The 24,970-nt window shown below is 38.9% G+C and overlaps 4 protein-coding genes across 10 annotated transcripts in view; 2 read left to right on the forward strand and 2 right to left on the reverse strand.

The window, feature by feature from the left end:
- Nucleotides 1-65: 65 nt before the first annotated feature.
- Nucleotides 66-1,674, reverse strand: LOC111249104 (uncharacterized). Its single transcript, XM_022802486.2, has 2 exons — nucleotides 1,199-1,674; nucleotides 66-592 (listed from the first exon to the last, which is right to left on the reverse strand). The coding sequence occupies exons 1-2, from the start codon at nucleotides 1,429-1,431 to the stop codon at nucleotides 373-375; spliced, it is 453 nt and encodes a 150-aa protein (XP_022658221.2). The 5' UTR covers nucleotides 1,432-1,674; the 3' UTR covers nucleotides 66-372.
- A 264-nt stretch (nucleotides 1,675-1,938) lies between these two features.
- Neurochondrin (neurochondrin) lies at nucleotides 1,939-8,795 on the forward strand. 2 transcript variants are annotated; one of them, XM_022804650.2, is made up of 9 exons: nucleotides 1,939-2,487; nucleotides 3,091-3,249; nucleotides 3,839-4,008; nucleotides 4,451-4,580; nucleotides 4,902-5,126; nucleotides 5,358-5,429; nucleotides 5,902-6,102; nucleotides 6,629-6,847; nucleotides 7,202-8,795. In XM_022804650.2, exons 1-9 carry the CDS (start codon nucleotides 2,344-2,346, stop codon nucleotides 7,346-7,348), a joined length of 1,467 nt encoding a protein of 488 aa, XP_022660385.1. In that variant the 5' UTR covers nucleotides 1,939-2,343; the 3' UTR covers nucleotides 7,349-8,795. The 2 variants fall into 2 exon arrangements, with proteins under 2 accessions (XP_022660385.1, XP_022660383.1); XM_022804648.2 differs by having other exon boundaries at nucleotides 1,940-2,487; nucleotides 6,575-6,847.
- A 1,244-nt stretch (nucleotides 8,796-10,039) lies between these two features.
- Nucleotides 10,040-13,804, forward strand: LOC111248773 (aurora kinase C-like). Of its 2 annotated transcripts, none has more exons than XM_022801685.2 (6): nucleotides 10,040-10,253; nucleotides 10,993-11,171; nucleotides 11,604-11,777; nucleotides 12,011-12,120; nucleotides 12,696-12,858; nucleotides 13,084-13,804. In XM_022801685.2, the coding sequence occupies exons 1-6, from the start codon at nucleotides 10,139-10,141 to the stop codon at nucleotides 13,345-13,347; spliced, it is 1,005 nt and encodes a 334-aa protein (XP_022657420.1). In that variant the 5' UTR covers nucleotides 10,040-10,138; the 3' UTR covers nucleotides 13,348-13,804. The 2 variants fall into 2 exon arrangements, with proteins under 2 accessions (XP_022657420.1, XP_086844288.1); XM_086988162.1 differs by having other exon boundaries at nucleotides 10,099-10,253; nucleotides 10,910-11,171.
- Nucleotides 13,805-13,950: 146 nt separating this feature from the next.
- Nucleotides 13,951-24,970, reverse strand: part of Synd (protein kinase C and casein kinase substrate in neurons protein Synd) — a 67,089-nt gene continuing 56,069 nt past the window's right edge. For 4 of the 5 annotated variants that reach the window (XM_022801681.2, XM_086988161.1, XM_086988160.1 and 1 more), the window contains exons 4-7: nucleotides 22,082-22,294; nucleotides 18,601-18,717; nucleotides 17,263-17,554; nucleotides 13,951-16,794 (exon numbers count right to left, since the gene is read on the reverse strand). In XM_022801681.2, the coding sequence (XP_022657416.1) occupies nucleotides 16,592-16,794; nucleotides 17,263-17,554; nucleotides 18,601-18,717; nucleotides 22,082-22,294 (825 nt within the window). In that variant the 3' untranslated portion in view covers nucleotides 13,951-16,591. The remainder of the gene's footprint in view (nucleotides 16,795-17,262; nucleotides 17,555-18,600; nucleotides 18,718-22,081; nucleotides 22,295-24,970) is intronic. The other variant, XM_022801683.2, reaches the window with a different exon arrangement.

The following is a 24,970-nucleotide window of genomic DNA, read 5'->3' on the forward strand; positions in this document are numbered from 1 at the left end:
TGTTTCATCCTATCCCTATGTGGTTACAATACAGAGAGGAGAAACCTACCTGACAGAAAACGCTATTTCGTGTAAATATTTATTACATAGACGAACACACCACTGTCAACATACCATATGACATACACTTCTAGGTTACATAGCCTTTCTCTTACTTTTACGTTTTTCCCTTCCTATAAAAAGACATGAATGCGTGAAGCCAAATAACACAGCATCCTTCACGATGTTAATCTACAATTTCGCCATAGTGGCAAATATATTCTTACCATCGTGGCTAGTATAGGGTGACTTATATATAGTCAGACAAAAATCCCTCTAGATTATGAAACTGCTGCTGTTGAGCGTACTTTATGGAAGCAGTCCTAAAACGATTTAGAAATTGTTTTTATACACGCGAGGGGTCTCTTGTACTTCGGGCGTTTTGTGGGTTCCGTCACAAAAGGGTCTCCGTTTCGTCTGCTTGCAATTGCATAGCCAGTATTCACGCGTCTCTTCCGGCACTATACGAATCGGTTTCAGCGAGATTTTATAGTGTGGATTTTTGTGCTTTCCGTCGCAGAAAGGCTGGTTATGACTCCAACCGCAAGTACACCTGTGGTCAGAAACGCACATCCAAATGAAGCAAAAGAAAAAATGGTCAAAGATTATTATGAGATCGGGGTGAAAACTTAAGGCTGTTTATATCGCATTTATGTCCACAGAGATGCTCGTGACATGCTATGCTAACTAATTCTATTTAGTCAGTAAAAAAAATAAAGGGTTTTATTTAGCTGCTGAGTATGCATAGAAAGAGGTACGGTACGCATTTTATGCATCAAATAATTTAATAGAGATCGTTAATAAACTTTAATAGCACACAGAAATTCCATGTTAAAATAGCGGTTCGTTGTTAGCATGGCACAGCAAAAGAATATCGATGATATTTCGAAAAAGTAGTTTTCGAGAATTTAAAGTATGAATATGGATATTATTAAACTAAATTCTATAGGTAAGTCTATGGTACATAATACCTTTGCAATGAGTATAATAGATATTGTCGTTTACTTTGTCATATTAGGTGAGAACGAATCGGGCAAATACCACAATATACGTAAGTGAACAAAAAAACTCCTATATACAGCATATTTTGTGTATTGTACAAAGTGTAAGAGTCATATGTGGTATATCTTGTCGTCTACAGCTGCAATATAATACGCACCAGTAATACTGCTTGCCTTTTTGCAAGAGGAATTTTATTGGTTTTCGGTCGTAAACGCGACCATTTAGAGGCTGATGGTACGATGATGAATAATTAGCCTCCAGTCGCTTCTGAAGTTCAGCAGGCATCTCCAAAGTTCCATTCTTGTTAGTAGAGCTCGATGAGCATAAGCGCAACATATTCGTGGATGACTGCAATAAAACTGCCGGCGCTGGACGAAATGTGACGAACATATTTCCCTATTTCGTGTCACGATGCTTGTCGCGACAAAAACCAAATCTATTAAAGTAACTTGTTAATCTAGGAACTGATCAGCTTCAGAAGCACACGAAGGTCTGCGAACACTGAAGAACGCTAAAATAATTGCCACTTTACATCGGTTTGTTATCAAACAGCATCGGAACTTCGACTCGACCTCTGTGGGCTTGCAGTTTTTCGAACACCATGCGCGGAATTGTCTTCCGTGAAGACTAGATGCCAAAATAACGACCAAATCATGCTTTTCCAGTTACCAAAAGTACCACATCATTTAAGCCTGTCCTACTAACTGCGAATAAGGAGTTCCTAACAAATTACAATCGCTATTTTTCATTGATAAATTCAATATAATAAATAGTACATCTGATGGTATAATTATGAGCTTTTATCGAACATATTTCTTTTATCTCTCTAGTTAATATCCGTTATAATACATTCTCTCTATTGTGGCTTAACTTCTTCATCTAGTCCCGATAATAACACCGTGGCGCGCTTTACCATACAGCCAACTTTCGTTGTACACAATAATATTAGCGCCTCGGAGCTACCCGGCACAACGAAGCTATACATATATTAAATAGTTTCTGATGGATAGGGACCGGTGCCAGCAAAACAAACTAGCGATCGCTTCTTGTGTTCTTCGCTAAAAATGTATCGATATTTGATGTAGGTTAGATTGCTGAAAGTAACGACTTCGTACGTATGTGTGGGGTGCCTGTTGACGCGTGTACTGTTCTGTACGTGTCTGTACGCGTATTACAAGTACCGCTTTTCGTGTTTACGAGAGGAATTGACGCATGTTACGCTGTTGATTTTCTGCGAACCGCGCTTGAAAAATCGGTAGTCCAGCCACTTTCTGAGTTGTTCTCGTGTGGCTGTTGTTGATCATGAGTGCCTGTGAAATAAGTATGAACCATCCAGTGTTTGACCGTGTACACCGCTTGGCGGTTGAGCTGCAGTCCAATCATAATGAAGAAAAGTTCGAGCTTTGCGAATCGATAGCCGCCATACTTAACAATATTTCACAAGAAGTAAGATGATTACTATAATTATGATATTAGTAGGTGGACGTGTTTTCTAATTATTGTTGAAGCTCTCATTACTCTTGCTGAGGTTAAGTGAATCTAGACCTGAAAGTATTTTTTATTTGCCATTAGTTCAAACTCGTCGCTTCTTATTAGCGTTAGAGGTCTGTTCGAAAATTTGGTGTTTGCGGTTCGGTATAATTTGGAGAAGCATTTCTATGTATGCGAATGGTCGGCTAGGTTATTATTTTTAGATTGGTTAAAAAAGATTTTTCTCTATCAGTGTATCGCAGGTTTGATCATCAGCTGATTCACTGAAATGTGTCAAACAGCAGACAGCTACTGACCAAATGCTTTGAATGTGGGTGCCACTCTGCAGAAGTGGTATAGTTCCGTTAATTTCAAGAAATACTTTTTAGATTACACATTTATAATCACTACTATATACAAATATCACTACATCAAGAACGCTACAACAAAACCACAATATAGAAATAGCATAAAGGTGTTGTCATGGGGGCATCTTACGACAAATACAACGGGTATATAAACATTATCATCGGAGAAGACTGACTGCTTGGATGTGTCGTAATCGCATGTTATTTTTAGGAAGAAGGCTTGCTGAGTGTTCCGGTTAGAGACGAAGATGCCATTTTATTTCGGAAAACCCTGCGTGACATATTTCAGTCCAAGCTTTCGTGTGAGATCCGACGAAAAGCACTCAATCTTGCTGCGGCCCTTTTTCAGTGTTACGGCGCGTCATGGCTGGTACGTGCCCATTTTAAAAAAAAAGAAATATGTATATAAAATCTGGTAGCAGCACTTTTCTAGGCTACTATATATATATAGATATATATAACGCGGAGAACGCGTACGGTTTTTCCTCAGCGACTTTTGTTCGACGTTCCTATGTCGAATTGGGGCTGCAGGCATGCATAGACAGGCATACTTTTATCGAAACCCAAATCTATCGATTTAGTCGACGACAGAAACGCGGTGATGGAGCCTTTATACGTTACTCTACTGCTGCAACATTTAAGTAAGTTTTCACATAGTATAGAATAGGCAAATGTAAACAAAATTATAATTATTTTTTTATTATTAAGGAATAAGTAAATTTAACGAGGTGTAATGCAGTTCAGAATTTACCATTGCTGACGCTTTTAAAGGCATCCAGATCAGAAAGTCGAGGGGGACCTTAGCTCTATTGAGACATCAAGCGTTATATGCGAAACTCGCTTTTTTGTAAAAAGCAAGTTCTATAGACGAATTGCCGACAGCATGAATTTAATGCAGTAAGAGCACATTATGCAAAATATTCGTGTTCTCATTGGTAGTATTCTACTTTATTTCGCAGAACGACACCTCACCTGATACCCATATCCTTATCACGTTAATGACAAATCTGGCCGCCATTGAGATCCGAGTAGCGCTGGCGAAAAAGAAAAATTTTCGAGATGTTGAAGCTCAGGTTCCTACACCGAGTCTTTGCGCATGGCTTAAAATCGTCCACGGATCGATAAACAGGTAATGAATAATATCTGTAGCATTTATCTATATGAAAAAAACTCTTCACTCAAGGCAGCGGCAATGGATACAAATTGATATTTGGATACAGCCTTGCGGCTGTTTCCATCGTACTGTAAGTCCTAAAATTAAGGATACTGGTGCTGAACGTTTTCTTGTCTTAAGATTTTGTTAAACTGAGATTGCAGATCGTTCACCTCGCTGTGTTCCCTTTAAATTGGTAATATCCGTTTGTGTACCGTACCGTGGTAATCGTGGTTCTATCAGCCAGTGAATGGAAAGAAAAACAAACGAATACAATATGCTAAGAAAATCATTAGGTATTAACTATGATTGGAACATCCAATCAATATGCGCTCCATATGATCGTTCTCCCTGTATACGTACCTCTATCAAAATGCCCAGTTGTGCCTTTAATGCAACTCGTAGGCCTTTATTGCAGATTAGCGAATGATGACCCAGACACGCGCTGGGAGCCCGAAAAAATCCTGTCACTGCAAAGGTGCTACATGCAGACGTGTGGTGAGGTTACACACTTCGTTAACAGAGTCTTAGTGGACGATGACATTGAGGTAGGAGCAGTGACGAGGCTTTCTAGAACACATAATAAAACAAAAATCAGCGATTGTAGCAATATTTTGTTTGTCGTGAAGTTCGCTGCAGGTTCTACGCTTTGGTTTGACTATTGTCAAATATTTTGTATCTTTTCTCGTATTAGCATTCGTTCGTTTTATCTCCTCTTACTTTTTTTCTGCTAAACCACAAAATGCATAAGGTGGATTTCTCTTCGCTCACCGCTGATCTTCATTGCTTCTGAATATCAATGTATTTTTTATTTTAATTGTCATCTGGCGTACTCCTGCAATGTTATTCTGCCTGGCATTTCACGGCAGGCGAATACGGATTTACGGGAATTCGTTCACGCTGCTGTTAACACGATCACTTGTTGGGCGCTTAACGATTTCGAGACTTTGGAAGATGTTGTTACGCCGTTCTTGGTAAAAGTGGCACCGATCTGCCCTCGCCTACGGTGGGCTCAGCCTTGCCTCAATATTTTAGCTCGTCTTGATCACGAAGCTACTATTAACAGCTCCGAAGGATCAAAACTGATATCACAGGTTTGCTGACACTACTTGCCTATCTTATGACTAATATTATTATTAGTTAATAGGGACCGAGTCACAATCGCCGCACGTTATTGTGTGGTTAAAAATTATACCGTACAAGACGCGCACATTAGCTGTTTGGAGGGCATCACGTTGAATTTAATATATATATATATATTTTTATTTACCATACATACGTCTACTTTAATGCTAATAGACTCGCTTGTCTTATCTACTTTTCAGTTATGGGATGGAAATGAAGAATTGATGCAATTTTCATTGCAAACGTTTTGTGCTGAGCTGCCAAAAATGAAGGTCAGTTTTAATATAAATAAACTGTAAAAATAGATTACCTATCGAAATAATTATACAGAACTACTTCTGCATCTGCTCTGCCTATATCGAATTCGTCTTTACCGGTTATCGAACATTCAGGATGGAAAGTATAATCCAATAGGGTAGCTTTTGTTGTCTGGTCCAGCATGAACAGGTATCAGACTTCTGCCAAGTATTTCTAACGCCTATAAAGTTACAATGTGGTAAACAGGATTCTCTTTAAGAGTCAAACTTTTTCGTGAAAGGTGCCTCTAAACCAAAAAAAGATATAGAAGAGACGACGACAACCATTATTAAGCAGCAGATGTGCGGTTTGCAGCCGCCTTTTTCCGAAGTCGATCCAACTTGATTTATTCGAATATCTTTAGGTAGTTTTCGCTCATTAGAGTATGCTCCGCGAATAGTTTATTTTGGATCGTGTGTTTGCAAATTTATTTTCACCACTTTCCAGGCTTCGCAGGACCATCGTCTCATCAATACTGCGCACTTCCTTTTTTCTGAATTCGACTCACTAATCGTACCAAATACAAGGAACGTTCAGGAAGCTATTTCAAAAACGCTTGCGGAATGGATGATTAAAAAAGCGCAATTTAAGATATACGATGCTCAAGCTTTAATGCACCTTGCTTGTCTTAATATTAAACTCTCTCAGGTATGAATATCATAAAATTAGACATATATCTGGTAATCCCATCCATTACCAAGTAAATGTTTCATGTTTTACATCTGGCACCTCCGCTGGGCATTGCTTCAGACGATTGGCTCCTGCCAACATATTTTTTTTTGCCAATCAATTCAGGCTACCAAGTCTCTCGCTGACAAACAAATTACCCAGTGCGCTATTGCGGGGATAGCCCCAATCGCTACTATTATTACTATTAAAGTATCTAGAAACCTTTTTATTAGGTCAACTAAATTTTGAAACAACCTCAGTTTTTAGTTTCATTAAAGTCCCTAAACTATTTTGCTAGACAAATGATTTATACTTCACAACAATTTACTTTAACCAACACTTTCATACATTTGCATGTTATGTTGTGTTACTGTTTCTCTTATCTCTCTCTCTCACTTTCTCTCTCTCTCTCTCTCTCTCTCTCTCTCTCCACATTCACCTACGTATATAGGTGAATGTGGAGGATTCTACACCATTCCGCATGGCGCTTGCGTGTTCGATACAGGTACTATGGGTGTTCTGTGGCTTCCATAAGAACAATAGGAGCAACAGGTTTAAGATGCCTTCAATCTACAAACAGCAGAGCGATGAAGTCCAATCCCTATTAATGGAATCATGGTGCGAAGCGACTCAAGTGCTAGCACAGATGGTGCGCAAAAACCGGTTTATTGCTCAATTCCTTTACGAGCATCGCATAGTACACCGTGCAATTACCGTTCCGTTGGTGAGTAGTTATGCTCAGTCGCTTCTAGAATTACGTATGACGGTGAAGGCCTCAATTATGTGTTATTGTCAACTTAATAAAGGTTTTAAATATGGGGTGGGCAAATTTGAAGCTTATGTGTCGAAGACAAAGTCGAGACATTAAGGAATTTCGAAGTTCAGTTGGTGCAGGCTGAAGAAATCGAATAGAATCCAAAGCCAAAGCGATACGTATCTTGTTTTGTTAATCACAAGCTTACTGAGTACTAGCGGAGTTGTTTACTCTTATATTCAGTTCCTCTTATATTCGTTTAGCTCCTTAAACTTTTAAAGACATTTGAGTAAGACAATCAGTTTCTCCTTTTTATTATTATAGCTTGGTACGATTGAAATGCCTGAACCCATGGAATCGGTGCTGCAAGAATTTCATCAAGCTGTGGTGACCGCGTACCCCGAAGGAAAAGAAACCCTAGACCAATTACAGGAGAACCTTCTAACAGGCGAAAGTTATAATGAAGTATAGAGGTAAACGAAACATATAGCTCTTTTAATTTGCTACTGAAGTCTGTCCCTCAACAATAAGCAGGTATGGCAACGCAATTTAAGGCCATCATGCTTATTAAAGCTGCGCCGACGTCTATGCGCTGCTTCGTTCCAGATCGTATTTTATATGTAACTAAGACAAATACAGTGAATACATAAGTGGCATGTACCTATCAAAGGCATGTCGCTTGATCCTCGCCGGTGTGAATCTGCGATTATATGCGATTGTCATGGCCCTACGTTATCGGTGTGTGCCGTAGCGCTTTTGAGTTTATGGGCTGATTTTCATATGACGATGAAGTAGAACAGCTATCTAGAGATAGCCTTAAAAAACGCATGTAAGATTGAAACACATGAGTAAGGAGACTGGAAGGTGCTACATGTTCTTTATGATAAATGGATCTGTATGTATGTTGTGAGATGTAGCAGCGTCTCTGTGAATAGATAATAAATGACCATCTTTTAATTGGCCATTCAGTACGCTAACGCAACTTTAAGAATACACAATAAGAAGTGGAAGACAATATACAAATATAATTGAAAATGTATGCATTGTTATCAGACCTTAATAGAGCAAGCAGGTTAAAAATGCAAGGTGTTCATTGAGTATACTGAGCTTTTAAACCGTCGTTTTTCGTTAGTCTGGTTTTCCACTCGTGAATAAAGACGACTTTCATATTGAGACATTACACAAGATTCAAGTGCAGTATTGTCTGACATCTTTCACTAACGTGCAATGCATTGCATTGGATTGATATTACTCAATGAATTCCTGATGTAGGTTGTCATGCTTTTAGCGTTGCTGAACATTGCGTGAACGCGTTATGTATGTATGTGTATCTATATGCCTGTACAATGATGGAAGCGTCGCACATTGTCCTTTCGAAGGCCGTCAATGATATAGATACAATCATTCGTTAGAAGTTAGCCATATAGATCTATATAGACATGAAAAGGAATAGCTAAAGCAAAGTGCTACTATCAAATGCGACAGGAGGTGACGGTTTCATCTGCAGTGGAATCAAATATTAATTAGTCGCGGTGCTTGTAGCCGTTTTGCTTAATAATTTCCGCCTGAAATCTCTACATGCTGTCGCGATGTCAATCTGCAGCAATATTGAAAGAAAAGCTTTTTTTTTCAGTTACTTAGGCAGGTTTGTCGAATTTGCTGAACTTACCAGTACTCTATCTCCACCAGCCGGCATCCCCGCGTAACCAGATGCGATAGTAAAATGAGAACTAAAATACTTGTTTGGTAGCCAATCGCAAGGAAGAGGTTATTGGTAAATAAACATGTTTGGTAGTTCCGTGACCGAAATTATATTGCTGTCTATTTTAAGTTACCGCAGAATAAGATGGTAGTAACCGACACCACAGGATTGTTCATGGAATGGCGAATAAAGAACACACAAATAGTTGAACAAAGACATGTAAATATGTGTGAATGTACTGGAATAAATTATTGCTTTTATTTAGTTCATATGTAGGTATTAAAAATATAGGTGCCTTTACAGGTCCGCTGTGCTAGCTAGAGCTGAGGAAATAACGTGGCCTTCTCATTGTTCGCACCGTTTCTGTTATATATTATGCATAATGCGGCACATAAAGGTAAGGCCACTTTTATTATAGCTTCAATTTCTTTTCGACTTTTCAGCGTCTTTGCACGATGAATTTGGAATTGTGTCGTCGTACAGCTCCAACTTTTAGTACCATATTTTTTTTAACAACTTTTAGTTACCGACAGACGAGCAAGTTTTTGACTCGTCTTTCGCTCGTACTTATTTACGAGTGTAACCACCTCCCACTTAAGAAGAATTTAAAACGTTAGGAAGTCCATCCGGTAGAAGCTTAATCAGAGCTTATTTAGAACAGATCATTGCGTATATGTGCGGTTTGCAGCCTGCGTAGGAAATATGCGATCACGAATCCTATATTACTAATGTTAAGTATCGTCGACTAACATTACCAAAATGAACTAGCTTGCATTGATTTGGTGTTGCGTAAAAAAAAAGTTGGGACTTCAAGCACCGCTAATTTAAAGGTGCAACGTCGATAATTAGCTGGAAGGTATGTAACGATCACCGCGTATTAAGTATTTTTATTTTTTTAGAAAGCTGTCGTTGCCGTTGCGGTGGGGAATGATGAAGAGAACGACGTTGGCGATTGCAATGATGATGATCATCATGGTTATATATAGTTTTGCCGGTTGTTCACGCAACGTTTTTCTGTGATTTATAGACCCGATGGCGATCAATTTCGATCGAACAACGTACATTAATTAATAGAACTTTGGTGCCTGAACTAAAACATAATCTCCTCATTTGCTCAACGTCTGCTTTTTGTACAGCAGTAAAACATTGTTTGCTACCTACATATAACTGTGTTGATATTTGGCCTTCAGGGTATATTGCTAGCTAACGTGCGGGTTTTGCGCAACAAATAAAAATATTGTACTCAACTTGTATACTACCCGCCAAACAAACTTCGTTAGCTATAATTGGAACTGCGCCAATAAAAAACACATTGCCCAGTTCCCAAAACGCATTTCCCCTCTTTATTTTTTCGCCTTGATTCTAGTTCGAAAGCGTGATAGTTTCAGGCGCGCCGACCTGCTAACGAACCTTCTATAGTAGCTTCTGTGGTTTCAAATTCCGCGCCAACTGTACTCAAGTTTTTGGTTAGAAATGGCGGTTAGATTTTTGATCGAATTCACTGGTCATGTGTGCAGACTCAATTAAGCTTTATATGTGTATGGCTATATAGCAAAGTAATGGATTCGGAAGCTTCACTTAAACTTAGGCTTGAGGAGTCTGCTGACTTCGTGGATTCTTCAAGTAGCATATCTGATTTAGAAGAAACAGTTGAAGATGACGATCCGAAAAAAGGTATATTCAAAACTGTTGTCCTATCTTTTTACAATTTGCCTGTGCTATCAATAGTGATATAGTTGATAGTTGAAAGTATAATATTAGACAACTTGCGCTGTAATTGGCTGCTGATATATTGCATATATTAAGTATTTTTTTTAATACAACAAAATATATGAACATTTCACATTTGTCTATGATTGTATGATGTTATAGAGTAAGATTATCTAAGGTGTTTTGTGATTTTGGTTGATGTTAGGATATTAGGTAGCTTTGTAGTATGATTGTTACAAACGTACTGAAATGTGGAGTAGACCCAACTTTTGTTATTTACCCGGCATCTATTTTTCTTCCTCCTGAATACAACTGAAGTTCTCATACTGAAGAAAACTTGAAACTTGGCTACAGCTTATTTTAAATCGTGATATCATGTTATAATAAGAAAATTAAGATTAATTCTGGATTCTACGCAGAGACTGCACATGATCAGCTGAAAATAAAATGTGCGGAAAATTTAACGTGAACTAAAAGTTAAATATAATGAATAGATCGAAGCGATGGATGGTCCTTTAAATGAGTTTTCAAAAACTGTTTTCAACAAATTCTTAATTCGACGCTTGCATAAAAAGATTACCTTGGCCTTAAAACCTTACCGCCGGCTTGTGAAATTTCAGTGCAAGACAAGACCTGTTGAAGAATGATCTTAATATAAGAAAGATTATGTTGACGTGTTGTTCGTTTCCTTACTGGGGTACAGATTCCAAGCCAGGCTATCTTCCTACATACCCCCCAACATGCGACCCGCACAGCATCCCACCAGGTTGTCGTTTCCACACAATTGACGATTTTGAGATCGGGCGTCCACTTGGCAAGGGAAAATTTGGCAATGTCTACCTTGCCCGCAGAAAAACTGACCACTTCATAGTTGCACTGAAAGTAAGTAGCATTCAGAAATGTTTTAAGTAAATGCGCGCCGATTTCCATACCCTATCATTTGTTATATTTTATCACGTACGACTGCATTAAATTTAACACTGTGTGCTAAGTCTTTTGTTAAACCCTTTAGTGTTTACCTAACATTAGGGTATTTTGAATAGCGATATTATAATAACAAAAGATGGGTTTTCGTTATATTATGTTTGTCATAAAGAAAGCAATTTTGGAGCAAACAAAAAGATATAAGCGTTTTATTTTGTAAATAATTTTGGAATTTAGTTTATTTTTGGAGTTTAATTTTGGCGTATGCACTCTCATTTCTATAACTTCTTCTAGCTTCTAATAACTTCTAACATTGTTCTGATTACTTAACTGGTGGTGATATTCCTCTAATATTATGCTTTATAAATGTTGGATTATCTTCTTACACAGGTATTGCACAAGAACCAACTCATACGTAATCGATGCGAGTACAATCTCAAGCGCGAGATTGAAATCCAGATGCATCTTCGTCATCCAAACATTCTCTGCTTGTACAGATGGTTCTGGGATGATCGAAAAATCTACCTTGTGCTTGAGTTTGCGCCTGGTGGAGAGCTCTTTAAAGTAAAAACAGGTTTCAGATCCATATTAGATTCAACACTCTAAAAGTAGCTGCGACACAGCCCTTTATTGATTATTTCCAATGATTTCTAAAAAACAGCTAACGACTATTTAGAGTATACCTTTTAAAAGAAGGCTTACTGTTTTTGTATACCATTACCGTCACAACTACTTGTTGTTTGCCCTAAACACATATATCTAAATAAATATAATGTGTCTGGTGCAAACTTTTACAGTACATCCAAAATAAACCTAAGCGACGTTTGGATGATACAGAGGCGGCCACGCTCATGTACCAGATGATCCGAGCGCTATCCTACTGTCATGCAAAAGGTGTTATCCATCGGTAAGTTTTTGTTAAGTTGCTTTAACACATCCATACATACTTCTACACAAATCTAGTCTGCAACATGTTTAATATTCGGTTATAAAATCAAGAAATAATTTGAGTTGCCTTGCACTCGTTTACAATTTATTGTGGCTTCCTCCGTCTCTGGGCGCAGGAGCTCTCATTCTACGTCAAAGTAATTTGTGGAAAAATATTTCGTTTTAATTACACCCGGATTATTAATTTATTCTGTGTTACTGTATCTACCATTGATATGCATCAGGGGCATCTAGTGGAGCGCATAATGCTATTTAACAGGACATGCATACATGACTTTACCTCTAAGCGGGACAAAGCTCCAGCGGATCAATGCTAGATTTATTTAACTAAAAGTTTTGGTAAACAATTTTGGTGGGAACATCAGAACAATCGTACAAACAACAATCGTAAAAACTTGTTAGCGCTATAGTAAAGAGCACCGAAAGAGTACTAAGGATAATCTTAGCCTTGTTCTCCGCTCTCACCTGGTTTACATCCAAGGCGATAAAGCTGACTGGAATTTTTTCTAACTCTATTGTGTTCTTCAACAACAGGGATATCAAGCCAGAAAACTTACTACTTGGCGTCAACAACGAGCTGAAAATAGCTGACTTCGGCTGGAGTGTACATGCGCCGTCGCGTCGCCGAAAGACGATGTGTGGAACGCTAGATTATCTGCCCCCAGAAATGGTTCAGCGAAAGGAGTATGACCAGAGGGTAGGTTTTTGAATCAATAAGTGTTTAAGTGCGAAATCAGATCCAGGTTACAAAAAAATCAGCACTTTCAGTGCAAATCATATTCGCGGGTATTTCACGTAAGTTAGTCAACGATGTACTCCGAATAAGGAGCAGTGGTTCTCACGAGTTGATTATCGCTGTTATTATTTGGCGAACGAATCAGATCAGTGGCTTCATTTTCCGAACAAATTCCTAATATTACAGGTGGATTACTGGTGTATTGGAATCTTGATGTACGAATTTTTGACTGGTAGCGCGCCGTTCGAATCTGAGAAGTCTGAGGACACATACCGAAAAATTTGTCAAGATGAAGTACGCTTTCCAAGCCATGTGTCGGAGTTGGCGAGAGATTTGATTATTAAACTGCTAGCTAAAGAGGCCAAAAATCGTATTTCGCTTGAGGAGGCGATCAAACATCCTTGGATCGAGAAATTTGCTGATAAAAATGTCTCTTGCCAGACATTCTGAGATTTGATTATTTTCCGTTTAAGCGATATATTGTCTTTTCATGCACAGAATTCGATCGCAAAGTTTTGCGAAAACTTCACCGATAAGCACAAGCAATTTCGAAATTGAGGGATTCCTCGTGGACGAGTGAAACTCTGTAGTTTGTGTATGAATACATCATAAAAACACATCATAGGAACAAAAGCATGAAAAAGAAATGCTTATTTCGATTGTGAAAGATAAGCCGCTATATATATTGTACACAGAAGGAAGTTTACAAGCTTCGAAGGCTATTGCACTTCATGTAAAACGTGTATTCTGCGCGTAATGTATGATGCAGCAAGCATAGAAAGAAAGAAGTAATAAAACTAGAGCCTTGTTATTCGCTTACTACTAGGACAAGTTTTGCTGTAATTATGAGAAGATATTAAAGAATAAAATATTTTAGCCAAGAAACATTTTAAATGCTTTTATCATATATCCTTATTTGATTCATTATTTCGCCAACAACGTCATGGAATACCATAACCTGCATTTAGATCAAAATTTCAAGTAAGACGGTAACCAACCAATCATCTTCACCACTACCTAGGAATCTACATGACAACAGTTACTAAACTCAAATAAATTATATCATCCTCTTTATTTCTCTTTGCAGTCCATTGCTATTTCTTTTCCTCTCCCTCTCTCTCTATTGCTTCTTTTCGTCTTTTGTGTACATATTACATTTTTCTTCTTTCTTCGTCAGAACAATAGCGTCACGATTACCATTTTCGTTATCGTTATCAATGGCTTTCAAGGTTCCTTTTGTAACTGTGTATTGTAGAGGGAACCTTGTCGGTTTCGCCGTCCCTTACAGTCTGCTCCCATTGCACCCCATAATGCAATGTGCATTCACCGCTGACTTGCATTCTGTAGTCTATTCCTTTAATCACACCTAGCTCACGGTTAAAACTCACACCCCCCGCCTTCGATAACGGGGCCGCCACTTCGATTAATTTTCATCAGGATGAACTTTTGTTGTCCTATTCTTTCCCTTCCCATATTCTAGACTCTTCAATCCTATAAACGTGTGTTTGTTTTTCATCAGTGTTTTTGAATCGGCTTCTTGATGAACGCGGAGTTTTTCCTGAAAAAGCCCGCCCACCAAGATTCCAACCGCGCTGGTAATAAGCATTAATGTTCCTAATATATTTTTATAGATTTATATATCTCTTTTTATATCCTGTAGACGCCTGAACATCATGCAATTTGTTTATTAGTAATTAAACATGTCACGTAATTACTGTATCAACATCACGGTCGGTCCATTCGCATCTCATCGGTCAACATGAAATGTTTTACATGAAAACGTTATAAGGTCCGCTACGCTAACGGCTTCAGCTTATCGGCTGAAAATTGTCGGAGGGAGAATTCAGCAAGAATGGGGTGCGATATCGTACTTCTGCATGGACATAAGCCAGCAAAGAAAAACATCTGAAATTGCTTTCGTGTGCGCTCTCGGCTTAGGTCCCCAATTTGTTCGTACTTATTGACATTGCCTCGTTGACGTAGAATGTGTTTTAGCCAACATCTGTCGCTGAGAGTGTATATATATATATATGTAGTAGTCGTTCTATAGGCTGGGGCGAACATTTAGTTGTGCTTGGAGTCACATTTGTTGAGAACAGGCAGTTATAGTAAGCATAGCAGTCACACGAATCTAAGTGGCAACATGGCGTGCTCCCGGGCAACATTTTAAAGTGATTGCGCGCTTTAACTGTTCAAATGCCTTGTATGTCCTGTAAGTCGGCTAAGCGATAACGAGAGTGTTAAGTGTTATTTATAGCTTATTAGCTTGTTTTACTATTAAATCTAAGCTTTTCCAAAATAGTGGACCTAGAAATCACATCTCACTTGAAAACTACTTCCGTACTTTTCATTCTGCTCATCCACTCATCATCTTGCTGGCAGAATCGGACGAATCGCTTAGCTCATCGCACCTTCCCCGCCCTAACATACAAAATCTCCTGCAATGGATTTTGTTACTAGTAGGAAGTTTACAAGCGGAGTAATTTATTTCAACGAAGCTTCATCTTCAGTACTCAAGGCCCACAAGTCGACAGTTCCACAACTCTGCGATATCGGTTGCAGATGACATCCGCGTAATTATATTGTACGTTTGCAGTTTCAATACACCCGTTTCTCTCTCTTTCTCACTACTTCAGCACTTCTGTAGCTTCGTTGCTATGTTTCTAGAGTCGTTCAATAATCCTTAAGTATAATTATAGAGTCTCGTACGAACTCCCTCATTATAATTCATATCAATGTCAATAATATGGACAGTATTAGGTTAGTGGGCATATAACATGGTAGTGTCAACTTTTTCTTCTTACAACAGCACGCGACAGGTGCTACACTTTGTTTCTACAACTGGCCGTCGTGTGGAGGATCGCTTCGAGGTTCGCCTATTGTGGCGCCTTTTTTGTTCTTTACCTAAAACTATACAGCCGGACGTGCCAATTCATATCATCAGGCTCATCTTGGAGATTCGGAATACGGCTGAAGCCCCTTGGCCCATTCACACTATGTTAATATGTCTAGGCCCCCTCTTTTGAATGGGTTATGTCCATGAATAACCTAATTTTCTTCATTATGCGAACGAAGAAGTAACCATGATTAACCTCTGTGGTTTAGTCCCCTAGACTTTGTTACTGGTGACGCAAAGAATGCACAAACTAGCGAGGTACTGCTTAGCTCTCTTTATCTTCCTCATCATAACAATATCTTATCGCGTTCACATTTATCGTTTCCACTTTATAATCACATGTCACCACCTGATTTTAAAGTGGTATTATGTCTTCTTGGCATCAATTGTTCAACTGCGATTGATACACAAACTGTAGACCTCAAATTTAGAAATGATTTTGGACCCACCTACGGTAAAAGCACAACTATCTGGAAATTAATGAATCAATCATAGAACAGTCATAGGTGTTACGCATTTTTTCAGTTGGACTGTATGCAATTTTTTTTTCAACCTCTTGCCCGGCTAGTAAGGGTTGGTTTTATGTCTAAATTGTTGGGCCTGTATGTGTAGTTCCGTGGTTATAACTACACTTCTGTTTGATGCAAACGTTGCTATACGCTTAGAGGTCATCGAGGACTGGCAGGTTTTTAATTCGATGCAAAAAGACAGAGGGCTATTTGTAGTCGTTTTCCCCAGTAGTCGAACATAGATTTGATTTTAATATAACTCTCTCATATGTCCTCGGTTCTCCTTAATTTAGATGGGTTCGGCATAGTTTGCTGGATAAAGTCCTATGCGGCCGTTCTTCCGGCCTTTACACCAGCCCTGCTCGTCTTCGTCTTCGAGTTTCTCGAACAGGTCGCCTCGAGTTAGCGACAACTCGTCATCTTCTGTTTTTTTATAATCGTACAGCGCTCGTACGGGAACACCAGGTCGGCCGTCATCCACTTCTGGTAGAACTATAAATAGGAAAAGAATACACAACACGGTAGGTTAATGGAGCACATTCTATTATGATGAGAGAGGAAAGGAGAAAATCTTTGCTAGAACCGTTTACCAGATAAGTTACGTTCCTATCAAACAAAAAAGGGGTTCCTATATAGGTGATAATCACTATTACTCTCAGAACGAGTGAAATGGGCATGCGAAACGTCGGATCATATCTGTCCCATAACAAGATGTCAGGCTCTATTTTGCTGATCGATCCTAAATTTGGCCATAAATGTAACCATACGTTTGAGATGTTTATTGGAAATGTTCTCTCGCCGTAACATGTACAAACTTACTATGAAGAACTACCTCCAACTTCTATCACTTTTATAACGTTCCCTAATTATTTTTCAAATGATACTAAGTTCAAAAAAAGTACCACACTCAGTTCACATTAGTGAAACGATGGCAATTTGAAGTTCTGATTAATTGTTTACCTTCCGAATCTTCTTCTTCCCACTCATCTGCTTCGCCGAATGGGTTACCGCCGTTTGCGGGAGAAGCCTGATTCGATGATCGGGACTCTTTCGTAGGACTGGAGGTGCCGTTGGACCCCCCGTTGACATTTTCATGTTCCGACAAAGGTTTTCCAGGTGTCGGAGCTTGGCGGTTGGCCGAGTTCATCTTTGCCTCAACAGCTTGGCTATTACCAGTGTTCTTCTTTATTGAGGGAGCCGATGCGGCTGGAACCTTCTTTTTATTCGTTGCGGTAGGATTCTCGATGTAGTCCTGAAGGAATACGGTGCGGATTGGCAAAATGGACAATGTTAAACACAAGACGGCTTTGGAAAATAAACGGTTAGTGAATTCGGCAAACAAAATTATCTAACGTAGTCTGATTGAATAGGGTAATCTAGTCGTTAAACTATGGCCATTATTAATGGGATATAGAAGATACGCTCCTATATTTGTTAATAATGGTTAATAATGTTAATGTGACAAACCAGATAATCTAAGCACTCTCATATTTCGTTGTTATTTCATAGTGCAACGGATAAATGTTAACAGGCCGCCTATTGAAGATAAGAGATTCCTTAAAGAGGGTAGAAGGCTGAAATGTATACATGACATGCAAAAGCTCTCAGCTTTGGGGTCTATTTGTGCCAAGGATGTTAATAAACGACAATGTGTTGTTAGGTTTTGTTCGATAAGCATTGAATCTTAATGTGACTGTGATCCAGACTTCAAACCGCATAACTATTATCTATGCAACTGTTGCTCCTTCAAGTACAATATACATTTGTCCTAAAGTCGAACAATTTCCCAAATTATTCAGCGCCATACACATCTGTTTAACTAGTCAAATGCGGTAGATGAATTAGTGGGTCAAGTACTTAAGAACAGAGTTCACGGTGTAGCGTTGTGTTACAGATGCCTCTTCCTTTACCCATGAAGTTCCCCGTAGCCATAATATTGCCCAATATCAACTTGTGCTTTTCACATCGGAACTGCAGGGTCGAAACCGACGTACAAAGCTGAAACCACAAACCAAACGAGGCAACATCGGCAATTTGTAACTGCTACCAGCGCCGCCTATATCGTGCTTTGTTCAAAAGTGTCCAACGATCCGTCTTTGTTTAGGTGCAACCTCCACCAGTGCGTTGGGTGTTTGTATATGTGTGAGTCAGGAGCTACCGCTGTGTTTGTTATGCCCGAATCAATCAAGCAACGATGAGGCACCTCAGCTTTAGAGGCCTAGATTAGAATGAATCAACTTGGCTTTCCACTAAATATTTGGTCCTATCTGGCTGCTGATGTTACGAGAGTATTCGTACAGGGACATCGTCGTTAATTCGCTGCTGATTGACGAGCATAATTCCACCATCTACCGAGGAGAATCCTTTTTTTGCTCCTTTGTCACGTATAATGTCTCGAAATTCCTCGACATAGTCCTGCTCAATTAATGGGTGAACGGTTGTTGATCAGTTGCGTTCAAATAATGATAACAACACCGTGGTGAATGTCAGAGTATTTTTTTTTACAAAATTAATAATAGCGGTCGCCGTATCGTAAATATCCAGTCGACAGGATGTTTTTTGCGGAAATCCCATCGGATATCGATGGATTATGGCGGTATAACCCATCGTCCCCACAGTAGTTTATTTTTCGCCGATTGAACAGACAACAGCATTATTGTACAGCAGCATCGACATTGGTGGTATATATAAGTTTTTTCGTTGTTGTTGTTTTTCCATCGATTCATCGTAATGATCGTATCGTTCATCATTAATCAATTAGTTTTCGATTGGCATCGAGGTTCGACCCCATTGTACCGCGCAGATTGCCGCATAGGTTTCCACCGTATCGACACCGTTGAAGACGTATTGGAGTAGAGCGGAGATTGGCGCGACCGCCGCCGCCGCACACGTGGGGCACAAGGAGAACGGGGGAGGTAGTTGCGTCAGGTCGGCGACAACGAATCAAGGACACACAGAGACGGCGAAGCGATCGGACGTTGGTTGTTGTTGTTGATGGTTTGAATGGCATATACATCATCGCAGTTTGGAATCGTGACGGGTGAAACAGCGCGCGCAGCCCGGGTACGATGCAGGCCGAGTAATTAATGAAAATCACATAAAAACAATAACACAAGCAGAGAAAAATCGAAAAAAATAATTTCAAAAAACAACGCAAAAGACGACAAAGAAAGTAACAATAACATCAAAAAAAATTAAAGATTGTCAGAACAGAGACGGATTAAGAACTGCGAATGTACAATGTCAACGTGATAGGGTAGTATTGCGACAAAACGACGAAAACTCTAAAAGCGTGTATTACAGCAGATCGATATAAAGGCCGTGGCAATGAAGTATGCCAATAATGGGAGAATCGCAAGCTAGATCGGGAGCTATGAACAGATGTGGAAAATTATTTCTTATGGACCATTCATAGAGGCAACAACTCTAGTTAACGAACCAATAGTAAATTGAAACATGAGTGGATAGAAACCAATGAAAATATACAACTTTACGTTACTGGTGAAAATTAAAACTGTCTAACTATGTTTGGTAGTAGCTAAATGGCCGAGGTGAATGAGAATCAATTAAAACTTATTAGATACCTGGTGATTCAGGGTCGTCAGTCCTTTTCATATAAGTTCAAAAAGAAATCTTGTATTTTTGTTTCCGACCTGGAATTTTTCACGTTAGCTAAAACTTAGAATCGTCTCATTACTGAAAATATGAATCGTACTTATTTTTACTAGGAAAAACTATTAAGTATCGATTCGTGCGTACTACCCTGGCTTTCATCTCTGACGACTTTTTCGGCCCTGGCTTTTCCGCTGCCTAACAACAGTTTGCCTTGACAATTGTATCTGACAAAATTCGATTTTTTTCGACCCCCTTCATTTTTTTTACCGACCTTTCCTCCACCGTAGCCGCTTTCTTCTTTCATCTGTTTCTCTGTTACAGCAAAAAAAAATGGAACTTACACAGAGTTTACCACTCTAATTGCGTTAAATTTATATTATAAACACCAATTTATTTTCCTTTGCTAAGGTGCCGCCATACGCCTGCCGACGGCAAACTAGTTTTTTTTTACTAGGCGTTTATCAGCTACGCTAGAGTTAAGATACGTGTTACACTTGAAAAGCTACGATCATTAGTTTGAAATTTCTGTCTCGTACGTTTGTGTATTTAGATGATTGATTTTTCAGTTTTCATCAAGCGCCTTCCGCGTGAAGATTCAATTTAATTGAAGATTTTTTCTTGCATTGCCCGCGCTACTAATCAGTTCTTGAACTCGGAACACTAATCCGACAGATTTAGGGTAACGAGATGACCTTAAGCAACCAGGCAAACACATTTCATGCTACGTCGCATTCACAAGCGTGTTGTTGCAATATCGAAAACTAAAATAGCAGCACAGTACCAATCGTGTGTTATGATATATTACAGGTGTGGAGAAATGACCATTCATAAAGAGCAAAAATAGAACACAGAAAACAAACATCCGTTCGTTTAGATAGAAACGAAAAAGGTCCCGGGTTGGTCGAAATGCGGAAAGGTAATCTTCTTAGTGGAAATACTAACGAGCGATATAAAACTGCAAAACTTCTATCAAGCAAGAGACCCCTCTGTGCGTATTCGTGTATCTGTGTGTTTGTGTAGGAAACCAAACTAGAAAAGAGAAAGTGAAGGCGATATAAACAGTAGATCGCGCGGACAGCGCACACTGCGGTAAATGCAGCGAGATAGATACGTGGCCTTAACCTAAAGGCGTCACACTATTAGATAATCCGAACCCTCGCTTAATCCCTATATGAATTTTTTATTTTGATACAAATTGGCTGTATATGACCTTACCATAAACAGTGGTAAATTGCACATCAACGGAATGATCGATAACAGTAGACAAAATGAATTTGAAAGAAATTAACGATGGTGGACGCAGATCGGACGTTTATCGCAATATCATCGGAGCGATTTTGACAATCAGTATTAATAAACAGCTTTAGGGTAGCTTGTTTACGTAGCGTTGAGTAGTCAGCTGACTCATCTGATATATGGCGCTCATGCGTACGGGATTTCACACAAAATACAGAAATTGTTGAAATGCTAGTTTTTACGTGCATGTTCATGCAGTTCTCTTAATATATCTTTACAGATAGACTATGACGCTGAACGGACTTACAAGGACAATGTTTTATTGCTAAGATGGTGATGTCATTAACTACCATTTTTTAGTTTTTTAAGCTATAGAGCACATTTCCAGTGTTCGGCTCTCTGCGTGGAGCGCATTTCTGCGAAGATTGATGGGGACAGAGGTAAACAATCTTCTATGATTATGTGCGCTTCATTGGAAACGGACAAACTTCATATTTGGCTGTTTAAGATTATAAGGTAGCTATTACTAAGGTGGATAAGAGCTGTGCAATCTCGGCAAAACTATCTTTCGAACGCTGAGCTTTTGACAACATGATCACGTTCCCGAAGGTTCACAGTAGAACACCAACCTATGTGAGTAACTCAGTGAACAGATCTCAAGTAAGAGTCGAACATCTTCTCTGCCTATCTGATACCAGGTTTACCTAAGATTTCTATATGGTGGTTTATATTAGTCAACGCACTGAAGTAATCTGAACCGAATATTAACGTATTTTCTTAAATACTCGAATTTCGTCTTTACGGGCTAGAAAATGGACTAATACGAAAAGAATTCCAAAAAACTCATTAGCGTAATGAAAACATATGCATCAGTCTGATCTGCTCCGCCCGTAGCTTTTATGGGTAACTTCAAAAAATGTATACGAACCTCGAATTGGGGCCACATCGTCGGCATGCCATCACCATGATTATTTGCCCAATATTTTAGGTCTTTTGAGTGATCAGCGTTAGCAACCGTGTGTCGGAATTCATCGTAGATTTGCGGTAGTTCGGAGTCGTCTGTGAGGTTAAGACACGCATGGACACCAAGCAGCATCTCGCGGAAGAACGTCAATCGTCGTGCTTCCATGTCTTGACAACGCTGTTCGTTTGCGAAGGAAGCAGTTAACAACGAGCGAATTATCCGGAGCCACAGAAACAATGCAACGATGAGAAAAATAAGGTTACTTCGGGAAGAGAAAACGTTGCGTGAACAATAGTATTATATATGCATTCTTGAAGGATGTCATAGTGATCATATGATTGTCATTAGTAAGCCGGTGAATATTTGAACTGAATATATATATATATATATATATATATATATATATATATATATATATATATATACATATATATATAAAACTGGGAGGGCCACACAGAGAGCTATACGTACAACGACAGTTTGGAGCTTTGATAGTACCTGCCGTCACAGTCATATGTTTATACCCTGTAAGTGTATAACCTTCACTACATAGAGAGTATGACAGACATTTGAAAATTTTTTTTTACGTTATATCGTACCAACGGTAAAGACAACAGTAATATAAAAAATTAAAAGTGAAAAGGGTTTTCATGGGTCAATGGCTTTGAAAACTTCCTTTGACTGCTGACGATATTCCCTAATGCCACGGACAGTTGCTGCTCGGAACGATTTTTCGGGCTAGTAATTTGCTCTTCTAATGGCTTGTCAGAGAAAATTGAGAGTCAGAGCGACTGACCAATAATCCATCTTATCGCTGTGTTACAAAATGGACGATTCTTTCAAACAATCTACGTTTTCGATAGAAGAATCGTCACTTACTGCATATAATTCTACTAAATCAAACTTCTAGCAAATAGAAGAACTTGTCGCCGTATGTAATTTAGAGATGTGGCATGTCGATTAGTTAATCGAAACATGATATTTTCCTTTACTGAACATAAAACTTATATTGTACTCGCGCGCCAAATCATGTGTGGCCATGTCACATTCATGCCATATATTAGAGCTCACGAATCCTCTGGCTATTCCTACATATTCGTTTCTGTTGAAAGTAAATAATTTTCTCACGGTCTTTACCTTCCCTTTCTTTTGTGAAACATTTGGTGTTTGTGAACAACATTTTGGCAGTATAATGCATCGCCGAAGATGCTTGTCGTCACAACTTGTTTATTCTGTTGCAGTGGGCCATTGATCTTTAGCACGGTTCAACAGACTTACGTAAATCTATCGAGTACAGTATTAGTAAATAATATTTTTAATGAGTTGATAATATTTATGAGTTTCTGTTTTTAATAAGTCATATCGAGTAAACGATTCAAGTTTAACCAAAAAATCCTTTTCGCTACAAACTGACCCTTGGTTATGGACGTCGAAAGCAACACAATTTTTTAGGGACACTTATTGGTTCGTTATGTGTTCCAGTTGCCGTTAGCAGCTTGGTTAACGGTTCTCGTCGAAACGTTCTTTGACTAGCTATCGATTTCCAGCTGCTGCTGAGGTGTGGGGGGATATCTGGCCGGTGAATCATCCTTGAGCAAATATACGCTTGAGCAGTAGTAATAATAGCATCAGTACACAGTATTAGACAAAGGCTCGATTTCAATGGCATATTGTTTTGGTAAAGCGATCTGTTGCTGAAATCTTCTGGTGATAACGGTGAACAATAGATTTGCCCGCATTCTAGTCATTGTCGTCTGCTGGGGCAAAATGCCACCGACGTGGTAGTGATCAGTAGATAAGAAACAATGCCGGATATGGAAAACGAGCCATTGGCAAATATTTCGTACCTAATTGTTAAGCCGCGTGATCAGAACGACAACCTGTGGATACCGACAGATGAATAATACGTATTTGATGGTCAATAAAGCCGAGCAAAAACTTCTTGCCGCAAAGTTGTTCTGAGGTATATATAGTACTGAATTAACCGGCCAACGGCAATCAGTTGTTCCTTCACAGAGGTTCACTCAGCTATTATGTCAGTCTTATTATTCTTTGGCTTAGAAAAGCAGGATGAAGCCTTCAGTTTTAGTTCATTCGCATATCCCATCAAGAGAAGACATCTTTTGAACTTCCACATCCGAATTTTTGTGGAAAACTGCATTTCTTCCTATGGTGGACTTTTGACAGCATACAAATACATTACATGGTACTATTTGCGAGCTAAAGACACACCCCCATTTTAGATGTGACAATGTCTTGGTTTATCCAAGTCAACATATCTAGCCAGATGAAGTCTGTCCTGTATGTAGTTGACTATCGCCGACTAATTTACCATTGACCTTCACCTTGAATGATTTCCGAATTTGTCGCTAAGCGAACGCTGGCACTGCTTTGGCAGTACTCCAACTGTAACGAACTGGAACCGCTGACCGGATTCTATCGATTAGTGTAGCGTTCGCGGTACCAGAACATTACAAATAAAAAAAGCTTTTCTGTTATATTGTATTTTATTTACGTGCACGTGCGTATGATACACCACACATTTATCGAACTGAACCTTCTGCTTGCGTCTTGGCCGCCAAGGGCGATAGCATTCAGTGTATTCTCCACAATTTCGTTGTTCAAACAGAACAAATAAAAAAATAGGCGGAATATTGCAAATATTTTAATAAGCAGAATTGTTATAACCTACTTATAATATATATATATATATATACTTATTTATAACTCGATAAAATTTAGACCATTATAGATTACCGAGCTTATAAATCGTCGTGTCAACACGTTGAACTAGCAGCGCAAAACAATGAAAAAATAATTAAAAAAAGTGACTTATTTTGTTGCGACATCTAA

The sequence above is a fragment of the Varroa destructor genome, unplaced genomic scaffold (assembly GCF_002443255.2).
Source record: "Varroa destructor unplaced genomic scaffold, Vdes_3.0 BEIS01000004.1, whole genome shotgun sequence".
NCBI classification, from domain to species: Eukaryota; Metazoa; Arthropoda; class Arachnida; order Mesostigmata; family Varroidae; genus Varroa; species Varroa destructor.

Coding starts and splice junctions, on each gene's coding strand:
- LOC111249104 (XM_022802486.2), bottom strand. CDS start 1,431: ATGTTCGTCACATTTCGTCCAGCGCCGGCAGTTTTATTGCAGTCATCC. Junction 593..1,198: donor AAAGGCAAGCAGTATTACTG/GTGCGTATTATA, acceptor TTCTGACCACAG/GTGTACTTGCGGTTGGAGTC.
- Neurochondrin (XM_022804648.2), top strand. CDS start 2,344: ATGAGTGCCTGTGAAATAAGTATGAACCATCCAGTGTTTGACCGTGTA. Junction 3,250..3,838: donor GTTACGGCGCGTCATGGCTG/GTACGTGCCCAT, acceptor TTTATTTCGCAG/AACGACACCTCACCTGATAC. Junction 6,848..7,201: donor GTGCAATTACCGTTCCGTTG/GTGAGTAGTTAT, acceptor TTATTATTATAG/CTTGGTACGATTGAAATGCC.
- LOC111248773 (XM_022801685.2), top strand. CDS start 10,139: ATGGATTCGGAAGCTTCACTTAAACTTAGGCTTGAGGAGTCTGCTGAC. Junction 10,254..10,992: donor AGATGACGATCCGAAAAAAG/GTATATTCAAAA, acceptor ACTGGGGTACAG/ATTCCAAGCCAGGCTATCTT. Junction 11,778..12,010: donor CTGGTGGAGAGCTCTTTAAA/GTAAAAACAGGT, acceptor AAACTTTTACAG/TACATCCAAAATAAACCTAA.